The 16,000-nt window shown below is 47.1% G+C and overlaps 1 protein-coding gene across 1 annotated transcript; it reads right to left on the bottom strand.

Annotated features, from left to right (window-relative positions):
- Positions 1 to 5,555: 5,555 nt before the first annotated feature.
- LOC144123528 (uncharacterized) lies at positions 5,556 to 14,391 on the bottom strand. Its single transcript, XM_077656349.1, has 3 exons — positions 13,927 to 14,391; positions 12,902 to 13,069; positions 5,556 to 5,639 (listed from the first exon to the last, which is right to left on the bottom strand). Exons 1-3 carry the CDS (start codon positions 14,194 to 14,196, stop codon positions 5,556 to 5,558), a joined length of 522 nt encoding a protein of 173 aa, XP_077512475.1. The 5' UTR covers positions 14,197 to 14,391.
- Between the last annotated feature and the right edge of the window lie 1,609 nt (positions 14,392 to 16,000).

Raw genomic sequence — 16,000 nt, 5'->3', positions numbered from 1 at the left:
CAGAATCTAACAAGGGCCTTTGTAGTTTGAGGCGGAGACTCTACCACTCCGCCACGACGGCTCAAGATTTACCCATGAATAAAGGCGCATCTAGTGATTGCACTCTTCCGATGCAGAAGTCTCCGCGCTTTCGCTACGTATATCCTGGCCTAACACAGCTAGGCCATCAATTTTTTTTAACTGCCTTGTACCTTGTCTCCCGTCCCTAATAAATGATTTCCGTTAAGTAGTTTGAAGTTGACTGGCACAGCCAAGAATGTTTCGCCGGGCGAGCGTGTGAAGACACAAGTGCTCTTTATACTGCGGACTGCCTTGTACGATCACCGACCATCGTGCCATGATAGTTTTTCATCGACCGTGGCGATCATTTGACCAGCCCTAACAGGCTCCTTCAAAGGTTAACTAGCACTTGAATCGGCACTTGGAGTTCTTCTGCTGTTTGGCACTTGTAATTCGAGGTGCGTCAAAAACAAAACCTCGGGGCACGCAAAGCTCATAGACGCAAAGCGCCATAACAAATCGAAACTCTCGTGGCTGCCTGTGGCGCCCCCAAGCATTGGTTTTCTTTGCTTCCAACATTCAGGTTGTCTTTTGTCTGTGTTCCTGGTGTGATAAAAGTGCGCTATCGGTTTTAAAACAAAACTTACTTCAATATTGAACCGCGCAACCTTCTTTTGTCAGCCTCAGAGATTTAGCAGCTTCCATGTAAAAAGGAACATTCCTCCAAGGTGGCGTCTCTTGTCCTATGACGTCATCACGCTTGTACTTGCGAGATTGCCCTGTGGCGGCGATACCTGTGTTTTGGTCCTTGCTATTTTCTACCTTACAAGAGCTTTGTTTTCAGTAAGAGTTGCGTTTTTGTGATCAGGAACTTGTATTCTATCGATACAAGGCAACCTCAATTTCTCCTCAGTGTCCCTTTAATGCGCATTTATAGCCTGGCGTAACGCATGCGCGCGCACTGCACATCAACGTCACGTCGGCCAAAGCGAGACCCTCTATACTCCAACTGTGCTTGACCGGTGACGCGTTCGGCAGCTTAGGCGCACTCTGACCACATTGGCGGAGACTTAGAGCATGTCTCTATTTCGCGCCGAGTGCGCCAGCTGTGCCAGCCAGACCAGACTGATACGGTTCCGCGGCGAGGTGCGCGTTGTGACATCATTCAATAGCTTCGGTCGTTGGGCGGTGCTGTTCTTTTCGAACTCTCGGCTAATTTAATCCATTCACAGTACACACCTGAAGGTACATGCAAGTGGGCGAGAGAACCCGATCCAGTGGACCCTGTACCTCCGGAAACGTGGAGAAGCCGTTGAAGCGTCGGCCTTACTTTCAAGCCGCCTACTTTAAATGCGAGCGCCCTTGAGTACCCATCCGTTTTTGTGGCAAAAAAAATAAATAAATAACCTCGCCCATGCAACCGTGGGAGACCTGGACGCCGTCTTCTGCACCGTGCAACCGCGCCGTTCAAGGAATCACAATCTGTTGACCCCAAAGCCCCGGCCAGCCTCCGATGGGCGCGACGCACTGACCTTGTCCTGGCCCCTCGCGACTCCCTGCACTGGGGTTATGATATTTAATTTGCAACGGCTGTTCCTGGCGGAAGGGAGAACGACCCACCAGCGCCTAACTAACCGTGCTCCCTCAAAGGCATCGCACGCTCTGTGGGGCAGAGGTCGCTGAAATACAGGCCGGAGTTTTTGCGAGAACTTTGTCATCGGGCTCGGGAACGGGATCCATCGTAGCGCTGGCAAGATGCTGGTGCAAACGTAAACGAAGCAATGGTAGCGACCCCCGATAGATGCCTTCAACGTGTGGCGGCGGTAGCTTTCATTTTGGCTGCTGCTAGACCGCACCGCTAGCCGCGAGAAATCACGGAGTCTGCGTTTACGTCATGTTTCTTGTCACTGCGTCCTGTAACGTCATAAGAGTGCGCCGTGATGTCATAAGAGTTCCCGAGTTTGAATCAGAGTGGCGGTAAAAACTTTTTCAACTTCGAATGCAAATTTCTTTGAAATAAATGCATCTTTCGCTCTCGGACGAGCGGCAACAAAGCCATGAAATGCTGAACTATCAGATTTTGCTTACAAAAGAAATTTGATTGAGTTCTCCTCACTGTCCCTTTAATGTACCATGTACAGTCTAGGTCAAAAGTGTTAAGGCTACAGCATTCAGCTGCAGTGAAATCAATGTTCCTAGAATAGTTCATGTAGCGGATCATTCAAAACTGTAGTGAAGCAGGAAGCTTCTGTATCGCAAGAAGAAACCTGCTAGCACTTCAAGGTCACTTGGTCTTTAATATTGCTGTAATGGCTCTGTTATGCGGCTGAAGCGAAAAGCCTTTGGCCTTAAGACTTCACCGACACTGTACATTACTCTTGTTGCAAATGCGAACACTTTGCACACTTTCCAGGCTTCCACTAGCATGGGTCCTGCTGCGCCATGGAATCCAGGTGTTCTGGCTGAGGTCAATGGCCAGGTACGATGGCTTCTCATATTTAGAACTATTTTGTAAGCTTGAAATGCTTTTAGCTCTCGTTCTTGGTTACTGCAGGCAAACAATCTAGAAACTGTGGAAACGTTTAGGGCTGAGGATCAGTGCACACCTCTCGGACACGTGGAATTTTCCATCCAAATGGCGTGGAGTGGAAAAATATTGCCTGCACAGGAGCCCCAGGCACAATTTGAACCTGTGACAGCTCAGGGCAGCTTTGCTTAATGAACTCTTAGATCACTAAGCCATGACCACAACCTTTCACCTTTCATGTTTTATTTAGCACAGCCTCTTGTGCTAAGATTTAATTGCTGTGTTTTAAATATTCACAATCTTTCATCTGTTAGTTCTGTGCTTCCGAATATTTGGCAGCATTACTGTTGCCAGGGTGCAGTGGAGCCTGAAGTAAAGATAAAAAGGCTCATCTATGTTGTCAAAGGCAGCTTATATGATTGCACATAAACGTGACCTGGTGGCCCATCGTGCTGCTCACTCCGAAGAAGAGAGCGATGTGTCAAGTTTTATCATTAGTAGCGTTTGCAAGGAAAACTGCCATTTTCTTAATGTTACATATAGGAGTCCTGAGGAATAGGATTTTAGCAGTTTTAATGTGGCAAATACTTCTCTCCCCAATCTGTTATAGGGCTTTATACAAAGCATATGTTCAGCTGTTTTATTGAAGATCCACCTCGGGAGCGGAAATTGTCAGTGCAGAGCGGTGGCGCTGGCTTCTTTCCCAAGGTCGAGACTTCCTGTTTTGCAAGGACGCCACAAAACTTTTGTGGGGTTCCCCACAAAAGTGAAGCTCCTTCCTGGTGATGCTCTTTCCCCGAAGAGCGTTCAGGGAATGAGCATCATCGGCTCAGTATGCCGGCAATCCCTTAAGGCTGATGGCATGCAGAAGCCTCGGATGAGCTCAGAAAAACTAGCAGCTGTCGGCAGTAAGCCTCTTTTATTTGGGTACATTTCCTGACTGACAAAGGCATTTGTTTATTTAAGTGTGCATGGCTTAAATACCTTTATTTTACAGAACATGCATGTCTTCAATTTTGTCATGATTAATACTCTTTCAGATGCATTTGATGCATACATCAAAGCTGCACAAGCTGCCGAGGATGAGAAAATGCGCAGAGCAGTTGAATTGCTACCTGGCGGACATGCTGAGGGACATCAAGTAATCATCGCCTGCACCTGCCCCTGTAGTCAATGACTGTAGTCAGATAATGATAAAATAAAGGCAGCAAGAAAAATTATTTCATTGACTGCAGCCTGGTATTTAGTGCTGGGATGCAGCATTTGCTGCACTGAAGGGTTGCAAGTTCATTCATGTAGCCTACATATTCAGAGGTATTAACTGTACAACAGAGTATGTGTTGCAAGGCCATTGTATCCCCATGTCGAGGCCCTCGTATCTGTACGAAGGTTACGTGGCCCTCGTATATACGAGGGACCGGAGTGACACATATCCAATAGCGTATATATGAGGCACGTATCACCCGTATATATGTGTTTTGCCATACGTGGTGAGAACGCGTATGCCATACGAGCACGTATTCATACGACCATATTGTGGACACATATGCAATAATTGCGTATATATGAGACACATTTAACACATATATACGAGATTTTTCAATAGGGTTGGGTCGAAAGGCGGGCCGCAGAATCTGCGCGGCTTTGTGCGCTTAGGAGGTCACGCGGAACCCACTCAATACGGTTTTGCAGCGAGATGCGTGCCGCTAGATGATGGATGCCTTGACGCGTCGTAGTAGGCGTGTGACGTGAAGGGCGTAGGTGCGAATGACAATGCGGGCTGTAGGCAGCACGGGAAGGGTGGCCACAGAGCACAATAAAGTGTCTCTTGAACCGCAAGCATCTCCGCACAGAATGACGAAGGAGGTTCTGAGAGGTGAAACCTTAACGTTTTGTTCAGGGCAGGCTTTCAAGGACAGTAAACTGCCGTTGTTGTTTCCCAAGCCTGGATGCTTGCGTCAACGTACATAACGATGGAGACATGCGGCAGATTGGCGTCTTGCTTTGTAATTCGGTCGCAAAACTACGATGCCGTGCGATTAGATGTAGACCGACGTAGATCAGTTGTTTTGCTTTCGCTTAGCTGCACAAAACGCCAGGGAGGAAGAACTGGCGAGGGTGGCTGTAGAATAGAGTGCGATGAAGCATATGCCCTCAGTGCACACGTTGTGTGTGTAAGCTTTGACTTTAAGCGGCGAGCATCACGTCGTTGCTGCACCGGCTGATCTAGTGTATTCAGCTGCGCATGTTCTTGGAGGGTAACGAAAGGAATTATAAATACTTCATTTTAGAAGTAAAATTTAGTTGCAAGGCTAGCCTGTGTCCTCTCTACATGTATTCTGTGTGCGTCGTCTTTTTGCGCTAGCCACTACGTCGGATTTGAAGAAATTAACCCAATTAAGAGCCTTGGGGGTTTCTTGAGAAATGTATCACGCCGACAATATCTGAAATTATTCTAAGGCCAATACTTTTGAAAGTACGCACGTGCTAATGATTCGTCCACATGGGTGCTTGGATGTCGCTTACAATCACAGATTCAATCAGAGGCCCTGTGGCGTGGTAACATGGTAGTAGTGGCATGGGACCCAAGGCGCATGTCGCACCATAGAACTAAAATTCGTTTTAGTTGAATTTCGAATACTGTACTAGCTGAGCGAACTTTCCTGCTTACTTTTGGTGAAGTACACCAACAGTATTCATGAACAGAATGTTAACGCTTCATTTTTTCGTTCAGACTTCCTTTAGGAGCGCAGTCGTTGCCAACAGGTTCCACTGGCTGTCAATAAGCGCCCCCGACCCACCGCTACTACACGTGTAGACAACAGAGGGCCAAGAACTCGAGTTCATGTACACGCTTTCTTTTGAGGTGCGTAGCTGTTTGTTTAAGGGCAAAAATTTCTGCTAGGAACTTGGGCTTCACAAAGCTCAAACACAGTTATTACATGTTTTATTCACCTTTCGCAATTTACAATATCAGCAAAAGCACAGATTCAAGTCAACCTTGCCGAATATTTGCTATCTTGGCATTTTATGGCTTCCATGGTCGCAGGGGTCTCCTCTTCAGGAAATATCCACAGTCGCAAAGGTGACCACTGGCTCCCCTTCCTCCGCACTGCATTGAGAAAAACAGAAATAAACAAGAGAGCAAAGCTAGATCGAGTTTTTCGCATTCCCGTTACGCTAAGAATGCCTTTCTGAGACAGCCACATTGACTTCGAGACCAGACAGCTGCTCAGTGTCACGGGATTCCACGGAGGTATTCGTCTTCCGTGTGAGTTAGATTTTAAAAACTGTAGCTTGTGAGCATTCTTGATTGTTCTCCGCATGAAATTTTGCTTGAGCGCTCGGGGATGCAATTTTGTATTTGTGGTTATCCTCTACCGGACTGCATGTAGCAGGTTCGATTCCTGGCCGTCGCTGCCACATTTCGATGAAAGCGGAATGCATTCTTACGCAAGGACTCGCGTCGAATGATAAAAAAACGCTCACAGTGGGCGGAACTTGCGACGAGCATTCTTTCGTGACACCCCACTCTTGAAATTCATAACACTTTTTAAAAAGATGGGCCGCAATATACAACGCCATCGTAGTTTAGAACGCCAATATGGCGCTGAGTGCTGCAAGCAGCATCTCTGATGTCACCTGTCTCAAAATATTGAGCTCTGTCAACGAGAATAAAGACTGATAAATTGATATGACGCCCCGCTCTGTAGTTTACACAAGCGTTGTATAAATTGCATGAATTTTTTTCACTCTATTCCCTAACTTATTGTTGGCGTTTAGCATGGAGATGGAGGATACTGTCTTCGGTGTCCCTTCAGAGCAACACGAAAGACGAGCTCATATTGGAAATATGGTAAAACTGAGGCTTGTTACCGCAAGGCACATCACGAAGAATGCGTGGAAAAACAATCGCTCTACACACAGAACGAGCGGAGAAAACTGCGTCGTTCCTACAGTGAAGCGCCAAATAGTCAAACGCAGGCAAATTGCCTTCCAACCCTGCCTCATGCCATTTTGCGACACATAACGTTAACGCGTTTTATTACGAGGTTCGTGAAGTCTAATGACCAAGTTTGGTAATCATAGTTTCTGCTTTCGTATTCGCTGCTGCAAAAGTTGTCCCGCCGACTGCTTTCCCACAGCGTACAGAATTCGAAAACCAGTGTCCCCACTCTATTCTCTCTTAATGCATCCTGCACCTAGAAGGTCCACATTCTTACACATGAAAGCGGTGGGAACACGAATATTTTAATTTCTAAGCTCTCGTGTGAACTGTGACGACATCCACTTCTCATATGTGTGAGTTTCCGGCGCTCAACATTGCAATAGGCACTGCATGTGTACAGCTCAGATATCTTTGTCCGGTGAACTCCACAGACTGCTGCTTATACCTGCAAGCTGAAGCTTAGTTGGCGGACCTTCCACGCAAGCTGATGTGACACCCCACTACTTAGTTTACACAAGCGTTGTATAAATTGCATGAATCTTTTTTTCTCTCTCTATCCCTAAACGCTTAACAAGCTGTAATGAAACACTCTCGAGTGCGCCATGAACAGCTAATTTTGTCCCGGTGTTTGCAATGTAAAAACGCAGTCTCACACGCTACGTCACTATCGGATACAAAAGATGTCTTGCTGCATGTACTTGAGAGTACCTGTGCAGTTGAGCGGTGCAGTGTACCCATTCAAACCGAGAGATCAAATACAACTTCATTTTTCTGCAGTCGCAAGAAACATTTGCGTTTATTTGAAAAAATATTCCCAGAGTAAACCACAAAAAACATCATCCGGATCGCATGGGGAAAGGGGGGTAACATTTGTAGCGCCAGCTGTGCGACGGCTCTGTGGCACTGACCAACCCATCATAGGAGCTGAATCTAATTTACATACTTGACTTCACTCCACACGGAAGAAATTATGCACCGATAAGACTCAGTACTGCTGGAACTGACGTATGTGGCAAAACGCTGATGCCCTCAGTTTGGGCCCAGCTCATTAGCGGACCATTTACAAGTTCGGCACGAAGAGAGTCTTTCTTCTCTTAAATGGATTTCTCTTTGAGCAAAACACAAAGAAATACGAAGAAAAGGTTCCTTACACGTCGTTCTCTCCAAAGCGAGCAACCCATAAAGGTATTCCAAAGAAAACAGCGTCGCACACTGAAGATCTTGTAAACCTACAAGCGTTTGGCATGGATAAACAGTATAAAGCCTGGAAACGACCCGGCAACGCTGTCTTTTTCTCTGCCATGCTCATGTCATGCTCCGGTTCTCTGTGCGTGTCCAAGGCGCCGTCAATGCTCTCTCTCTCTCTCCACTCACGTAGGTATGCAAGTATCCACCACACAACTGCCCACCTAGAATGTGGAGAGCCGATAGCCTTACAGCACCCCGCCCAAACCACGCAAGGGCATTTACTGACGGACCCTAATAGCACGGTAGAGTCCTCTAAGCAAGATAACTAGTAAGCGCCAGTAAGCCTCGGAAAATTCCCTCCATTTATTTCAAACGCCACTGCCGTACGATGTGTGTAGAGGGGGTGCCTTTGTACCCGCTGACGGCTTGTACTGAATGGCTTGCACAAAGCTTTAACAAGCTTCGCTGTAAAAAAGAGTTTTGTCTAGGCGTCGCGACACTGCACTGCTACGCCTTTAACAATAGATTTTCCGATGAGCAAATTCAATAGAAATTAAAAGTTGCACTAACACGCCAAGGGCCGACAAAAACAATTCCGGGGGTTGAAAGAACAACAGCAGAGACCGTTGGGCGATTTGGTGCATTGCAATTATGTACAAGCGTACAAACAGGAACAAAGAAGGACTGGACAACACGAGCGCTCGTGTTTTCCAGTCCTTCTTTGTCCCTTCTTTATTGCGCTTGTACATGATTGGTTAAAAGAATACTATGGACGTTTGCATCAGTAGATCTCTCCCCACTGTGATCTACTTTATCTCCGCCTACTGTCATAACATAAGCTACCTAGATAATGTTCACCTTCATCACCAAGCGGATGTCACTTCTCCATTCCTGTGCCATCCGGTGACACCTGCTGCAACTTTGGAGCCTCGTGTATACAACTGTATAATGTTAGAAGCCAGTTTTTGTGTTTATTTCAAAATGAGTGCAGTCTAGAGCGTCGTTGCAATCTAGGTATGCATCTCCTCTAATTTACAACGTAGTTGATGCACAGTCGCGAGCTAAAGTTCTATACTCCGCTCGACGGGTGGCGGAGCGAGAAAAAACTGCATCAGGGTGCCATCTACAGGCGACGTCTGAGGTCTATACAGACGACCAGGTACCCTTCCTGATCTGCAGGCATGTCGCTTGACTAGCTTGTTTGCGCCGCCCTGCTGAACGCCGAAATGCCGAGCATCGCCGGTACTACAGCAATTCCTTGGACCTTGACTGATTTATTCCTTTCTATTTTTTCATTCTGTGTTCGAGATATCAGATGAGCGCCGACCGGAGCATTTCATGCGCTTGTACGCAAAACGTGCCTGTGGAAGCAGCTGATATCTTGAACGGTATTTGTGACAGACCGCAATGACTTGTAGGATTGCAATTTTGGCTCGAACATTTCGCTGGATGAATTTAACAATAAAAACGGCGCATCAGTCTCCCTTCCGAGTTCGCTTTCGTACACAATAAATTGGCTCCGGTTGCGGCAGTAAACGAGCGGAGGCGCATTGTCGACTTGAGCATTCAAGGAACGCCTCAACGGATGATTTTTCGCCTGACAGGAAGAAGTCGAAAGGCAGTGCGCCGGATAATGAGGGACGGGAAAGAACGACTAGAGGATGCGGAGCGGTGTGGACGACCCAGATAGAGCGACAATGAGGCAGACCGGCTGATCGCCGCTGCTGCGATGGCGGATTCTTTCAGCACCGCGAAAGATATTAGAGAGTCCCTAGGTTTGGATTTGTCCTGCTCGACAATTCCAAAGCGGCTGAGAGAGGCGGGGCTCAGCAGCTGCGCGGTTGCACAAAAGCCTCTTTTAACTGAGAGACAAAGAAGTCTACGACTAGAGTTCGCACGCGCAGTCAAAGACTGGACTGCGCAGGATTGGAGAGAAGTCGTTTTCACGGATGAATGCACATTTTCCAGCAGATGGGACCAGCAGCAACGTGTGCGGCGCTCCGTCAGGTTCAGATATAGAACGAATATTTTGTGTTATCTTAAGAACTGCACGCAGGCGCAAGATATCGTGAAAAGTAGCTGCAATTCCAATATTTTTTAGCTTGTGTAACCCTGAGATGCATAGGTCATATCTTCTATCGCTGCTTGAGTCACGATATTTGAGAGAGTTCTGATAAATGACAAATTATATTAGCCGTATTTCTGCGTTATATGTCCGATAGACAGGTGTTTCATTAAGAGAATGTTTAGGAGATATGTGCATTAACTCAAAATAGCCTGTTCTTGTGTTGGCAAACACCACGCACCACAAATATTTTTGACATCGGCTGATTATTGCCATTCGAGATATGGTTCTTATTTGCTGGCATTGCTACTACAAGAAACGTGGTGTGGCCATACAAGATATAAAATAAGTATGCCCGCAACCGTACTATCAGATTTCGCCAGCACACTCAGCGATGTTTCAGTACGACCCAGGAGGCAGAAAACAGACTAATACGCGCAATGAAATGCACATAATAGTCTGTTTTCGACCTCCTGGGTCTTGTAGGTAATAAATTCTTGGAGACTACTGTTACAAAATTCAGTAAAGAGATACTGCTTTACTTGCTGAACATCTCTACATAGTTTCCCAGAAAAAAATATTTTGCTGTGTGTATTGCTGAGTCTGTGCTTGAGGTCAGCGCGCAGGCCGAAACTTTTATCTGTGGCAAAAGGCAGGCGGAAGCTGCAAATCAATTTTGAACTAAAAAGCAGATGTACAACCCCGAAATTATGAATGATAAAATATGGCGATAAGAACTTTTGTTACTGCCCAGGTTTCAAATGGCAGTGCACGATGTTTTTACCCAAAATAACCCACCACTTCTACTGAAACAACGCATTCTTAACCACAAGCAGTACTAAAAACTTCTGGAAACTTTCACCAATCCAACATAATCCAACTGAAACAGTTTAGTTTTACAACGTTTACAACGGGGTTCGACAGAGCTTTGTAAAATGTTCATAGCTCCGTGTTGTTTTTTTTACTACAGCATTCTACAAATGCTTATGGCCTACCTTCTTTTTAAATTTGATAACAGGTATCTGCTTCCGTGGAAGCCTGACGTCGTTTCAAGTGGACGGTGCGCAGTCATCGTGTGGGACGCAGTTACAAAAGATGGTTTGGGTCCAATCGTGCGCATTGAGGGGAAATTTGTTGCCGAGGCGTATCGAGCGATACTCCGTCATGAGATGCTGCCTCATTTGCTGGATGAATCATTTCAAGACAGTTGTTTTTTGTTGCAACATGACAAAAGCCCTATGAACAGAGTGCGCTCAGTTACCTTCCTGCTGGAAGAACTCTGCATCTGGAATGTGGATTGGCCGCCAGTGGGTGCCAACCTCAAACCTATTGAAAACGTTTGGGACCTTATTAGAACCGTTTAGTGGCTCACCGCCTAGGAAAATCCAGTGCCGATGTCCTCTGGTCTGTAATTAAGACAGAGTGGGAAGAACTGTGAGCGCAAACTGACCTTATCACTGCCCTCTACGACACGATGCTGAGACGTGTAGCTGGAGTCGTCGATCTCTCGGGCAATTTCACAAGATACTGATTATTCGACCCCAGCTAAGGCGGTCAACTTACGCTTTGACTTCAATGTAAATAAATTCATTTCTGTAATCTTAAAAGCTCACTTAGGAATTAAAACAGCCTTGTTAATTGAACAAACATGCGAACGATTTCAAAGCGCGAACTGCAGACTAGGAGGGACACTACACACAATGAAGGAGGAAGGGGAAGGAAGGGTGCTGCGTCCCTCCTCCTCGTCTGTTTAGAGCTTACCAACACCTAGCATGATGATTGACCAGCTAGTCCTAGTGGTTTCTCTTCTTACTTGCACAAGCATAGTACTAAAGTATAAAAATTATATCCTCCACACCCATAGGCAGCTATAGTGTCTGCCTGTTGTCTTAAGATGTTTCTTCTCATGAATCGTAAGCGAAGTATGCTAGTAATCTTGAGCTATGTCAGTGCAATAAAGAAAAGTTTATTGGAGAGAAATTTTGCTGTGAAATAATTTTTACAGATGTCTCACATACAAAGGAACGTTATACGAATGATTTTTGCGCAATGTCAGCCATACGCGCACGATCGGAAATCCTCTGACTTCTAAAACGATGCAATAAGTAAAACATGTAAGATAACCTCCCTATTAAGCTCGACAAGCCGTCTGGATTTCACTGGCACCATAAATATCATTTAATGAAATGGGACAGTCAGAGCAGTAGACTTCGGTAACGCTTTTATTACATTCGGCCAGGCGACAGATTTTGCGACAGCGGTGCTAAAAGGTATTAGGTTATTGCGGTCTGTCGAGAACGCAGTTTAAGATATCAGTTAATCTGACGACGGGTTAATAGGGCGCAAAAATTTTCTGCAGTCATGGAGTGGCGCGCGCCAGCACTTATGCACTGAAAGCGCAACGAAAACAAAAAGAAAACTAAGCGCAAGATGCCTGAATCGCTTCTGCAGCGGCGATGCTCGGCATTTTGGCGTGCTCTAGTGCTTTGCAAACAAACGAGTCATGCGACATGCCTGCAGAATAGGAAGGGTTCCTGATCGTCTGTGTCGACCTCAGACGTCACCTGTAGATGGCATTGCGATGAAGTTTTCGCTCGCTCCGCCACGCGCCAAGCGGAGTATACCACTTTTGCACAAGGGTGCACTTCTGTACAGACAAAACGGAACATGTGCAATGACGGCATTTCAGAGTAAGAAAAGTGTAGGGAGCCTCTTTTCATTTAGTTGAATTATTCACAACGCAACAAATTTAAACAGAACTCGCATCCCCGCTATTCGTACAGTGGCAGAGGGGAGGACCTCGCAGCACAGGCTTATACTTGTCAAGGCAGGTTAGAGTGTTCGCAAACGCGAGGCACCCCATTTTGTATCCGAAATTCTAGAGGCCCGTGTGCTGTGCGATGTCAGTGCACGTTAAAGAACCCCAGGTGGTCGAAATTTCCGGAGCCCTCCACTACGGCGTCCCTCATAGCCTGTGTCGCTTTGGGACGTTAAACCCCCATAAACCAAACCAAGCCATCCCTTTTGTATCCGGCTTGTACCCGTTGTGGAAACGTTACCTATTCGTAATGAATTAACAGCTATTGCGCATTTGCTTTCTTATTCCTGTAAGTCTGTGTGTAGAAGGCGGCAGTAATGGAAAGAATGCAGGCTCGTGTGAGCAGTCACGCACGGAAGCATTAGGGTGCGCCGGAGCAGATCCCCACCAAGGCTCTCTGTCCATCGATGAGCGCACTAAGGTGGAAGGCCCGCCAGATCCCACCAGTACAAAGTGTGCGGAGGAGGTGGACGCGTCGACCGGTGTCACCGCCTGCATATTCGCCACGGTTTGCCGAGCGACCTGAGGAAAGGGCGGAGGGTAGTCTGTAGCATCGGCAGTATGCTGTGCAAAATTATCACTCATTTAAAAGTGTGCACACTGAAGGTACCCAACGTTATGTCTGCAAGTTCTTTGTGTAAGCGACCATGGCTCTAGAAATCAATGCGTGTGCCGCGATGACTCCGGAAGGTTCTGACTTCCTAATCAATCAAGGGCAGTATAACTGATCGACCGGCGTTCTGGGTGCCTGCACTGTGCGTGAGAAGCAGTGAAGCTTGCCGCTCCTTCTTGAGGTGCATTTGTCGTACACATTGAAGGAGGCGCTGCTGTCGATCGCAATCGTATCCGCGGAACAGAACAGCAAAGCAAGCCTGATCAGAGACCCTTATAGTGAGCGAGGAAGAAGTGTCTCTGGCGTGCACCTTTAGCATTCCCCATTAAATAGCGACAGCCATGCTCGTAAGGTTGCCACAAAAAAGGTAGCGACGGGCTATTTCTTTGAAACGCAAGGCGAAAAGAACCGAAAACGAGTGTTTGACAATTATTCTGCGTCTTGAATCTCAAATGAACCTACGTAAAATTAGCAAATTTACAGTACTGAAAACAAATCCACCACCACAAAATCAGTGGATATATCGTCATTTATGAAGTGTCCACTCATAGCACAGCTCCAAAGGAGCTCACTCACAAGCGTTCAGCCGCAAATTGCCCTGACAGTTGCAGTAAGGGTGGTTAAACGCTTATACGGCGTACACACTATTAAAAATCAGTCATCATCATAATATGAGGCAATATATCGTGATTTCTCAGCTGTCCACGCATTTAGGTTACCGCACAAAATGGAACGAACTCACCAGAGGAGTTGAACACTCATTTACCTTGGTGGTGGCAAGACGGGTGATTAACGGTGATACGGTGTACTGCCCGTGCCTGCGCCTTCCAAGGCCCTTGACCTCGATGGCGTGGCCCATGGCAGCCTCCAACCGAGGGGTCCGCGTGCTCTCTTGCAGCAACGGACCAAGAGGATGAGGCGCTTGACGAGCTCGGTGACGGCGGCTGCGCAGGAGACATCGTCGCACTGGTCGAGATGGGGCCGCAAGTCTTGCCGCAGAAGAGGGCTCCTTGACCACCGGCTGCGAGCAACGCATGCCGTTGTCGGTGCTGTAGTAGCATCTTGTAATCGGTTCCACATCTTTGGAGCCTTGGGGATGACTTGGGACTGGGTTATAAGATGTCTGGATTGAAGGTCAGAGCCTGGCGCTATCTGAATAAAATGGTCGCTGGCTACAAGTGGTCTTCGTAGGAAATGCGAGAGACGCGGACGAGCGAAGCTCCGCCGAAGAAAGAGCACGAGCGATTCTTCTTCTTCTTCTCCTTAGTAAGGATGGCGCATACCCACGTAGGGGGATTGGCCAAGGTTCATTAGATAATTCCGATGAGGTATTTGCGCGGGGAAAAACAGGCTAGAGAAGACTGAATCAAGATACAAATTAGAAAAGTCAGACTGAATTAAAGAAATATTAATTACCAGGAATAGAATCGAGCATTTTTGGACACGCGACAAAATTTGTAAACAGCTAACAAGGTAATCGATCAGTTGCACTTATGTAATCATGAAGGTAGCCGCAAACGCTGCTTAACGGGAATCCCTTAGGCGCTCGCACAGAACGAAAGAAGAACTGGAAGAGACAGAGAGAGTCCTAATCACGAAAGAGGGACCTCCAAATACTATTTTCTCTTAACTGCGCACCGCCGGCAAGAGAGGAAAATGATCCGTTTTTTCATCTTGCCCACATGATACACAACGGTTTTTCGCAGCGAACCCACATCTGCACAAGAACAAATTTAAGTGAATGATTCTGCATCGCAGAAGCGTCATTGACACCTCACAAAGCCTTGATTTACACAACCGCAAATTCTATTGGTACTTTAAGTGGTGAAAATCCATGGTATTGAGCAACGGTCGCAAAATTGGGCGCATCTTCAAAACAAAAAACGGCGCTGCGCGTAAGCAATCGCACCCGCGCGCGGTAAAGTAAAACAAAACAAAAAAACAGCGTAGAAGGACCCCCTGAGAGCGCGTAAATCTTGCGTGGGCTTTTAACTCAGCTCGCCGGTGCGGCGCCAAAGTAAACATAGCCACGCGTGGCGTCGATTTCTCTAGAATGTCGGAGAAGTTTCTACTAGTTGTCGACGGAAAGGGGTAACCTTGTCCGCACTAAAGTGATACCTTCTCCTCTTCGCTTTTGCGCCGATGACTCCGCGTGGCGAGAATGACCTAGATTTTTCTGGACGGGGATTTCCGCGCTCAACCAATGGGGTCGCGCGCCCGGCACGAGAAGGAGAAGGAGCTTGTACACTTGATACTGCGTGTATGTGCGCGCCTGCCGTGGCACGAAGAACAGACGCGTCTGTGCCTATAAATGTAGAGGTGCAACCGCTGTCTCTTAGCCCGAGCCGTCGTTTAAGCTTCCGAGAAGCGCGCGCCCTCAATTCCCGGGAGAACACCACTCGACCAACCAAGGACCAGCGAGGCAACGTGCGCCAGCCTGCAGATCGGCCCCTGTCCTGCTGCTCAGGTCCTCTGGACTGTCGCAGTGCCCGGTGAACAAATTGTGTTTTATTATTTGCCTCTCTCTCTGTTAGTGCACGTTAGGTGCAAAGATTTTGTTCTATTGTGATCTCTTTCGATTGTTACTTTGCAGAGGTTATTTTGTATTTGCAAATTACTTTGTATCTGCTCGTGCGAGGGATTGTGAAATCCTCTGCATCGTCTCTTTGCTGTATAGACTTTGTTTCGGTTTGTGAACCTCTGTCTCCGACCCATTCTCTGGCTTGCGACAGGCGAAAGCTGGGCACCAAAGGACCAACCCCCTTGTAACTTGGTAGCTGGTCTCCGGCTGAGCTTGCCACGCTGAGTCGAGGGCATCTCCTTTGTGATCGAGACCGGTG

This window comes from Amblyomma americanum, chromosome 1 (assembly GCF_052857255.1).
Source record: "Amblyomma americanum isolate KBUSLIRL-KWMA chromosome 1, ASM5285725v1, whole genome shotgun sequence".
Taxonomy (NCBI): domain Eukaryota; kingdom Metazoa; phylum Arthropoda; class Arachnida; order Ixodida; family Ixodidae; genus Amblyomma; species Amblyomma americanum.
This window is presented reverse-complemented; position numbering and strand designations above follow the sequence as displayed.

Bases quoted from the DNA above. Each gene is read 5' to 3' on its own strand.
- LOC144123528 (XM_077656349.1), bottom strand. From the start codon at position 14,196: ATGCGTTGCTCGCAGCCGGTGGTCAAGGAGCCCTCTTCTGCGGCAAGA. The intron at 13,070-13,926 runs GTAAATGAGTGT...CCCTTTCCTCAG, and splicing joins CCCGTCTTGCCACCACCAAG to GTCGCTCGGCAAACCGTGGC. The intron at 5,640-12,901 runs GTGCGTGACTGC...TTCTCAATGCAG, and splicing joins CGGCGCACCCTAATGCTTCC to TGCGGAGGAAGGGGAGCCAG.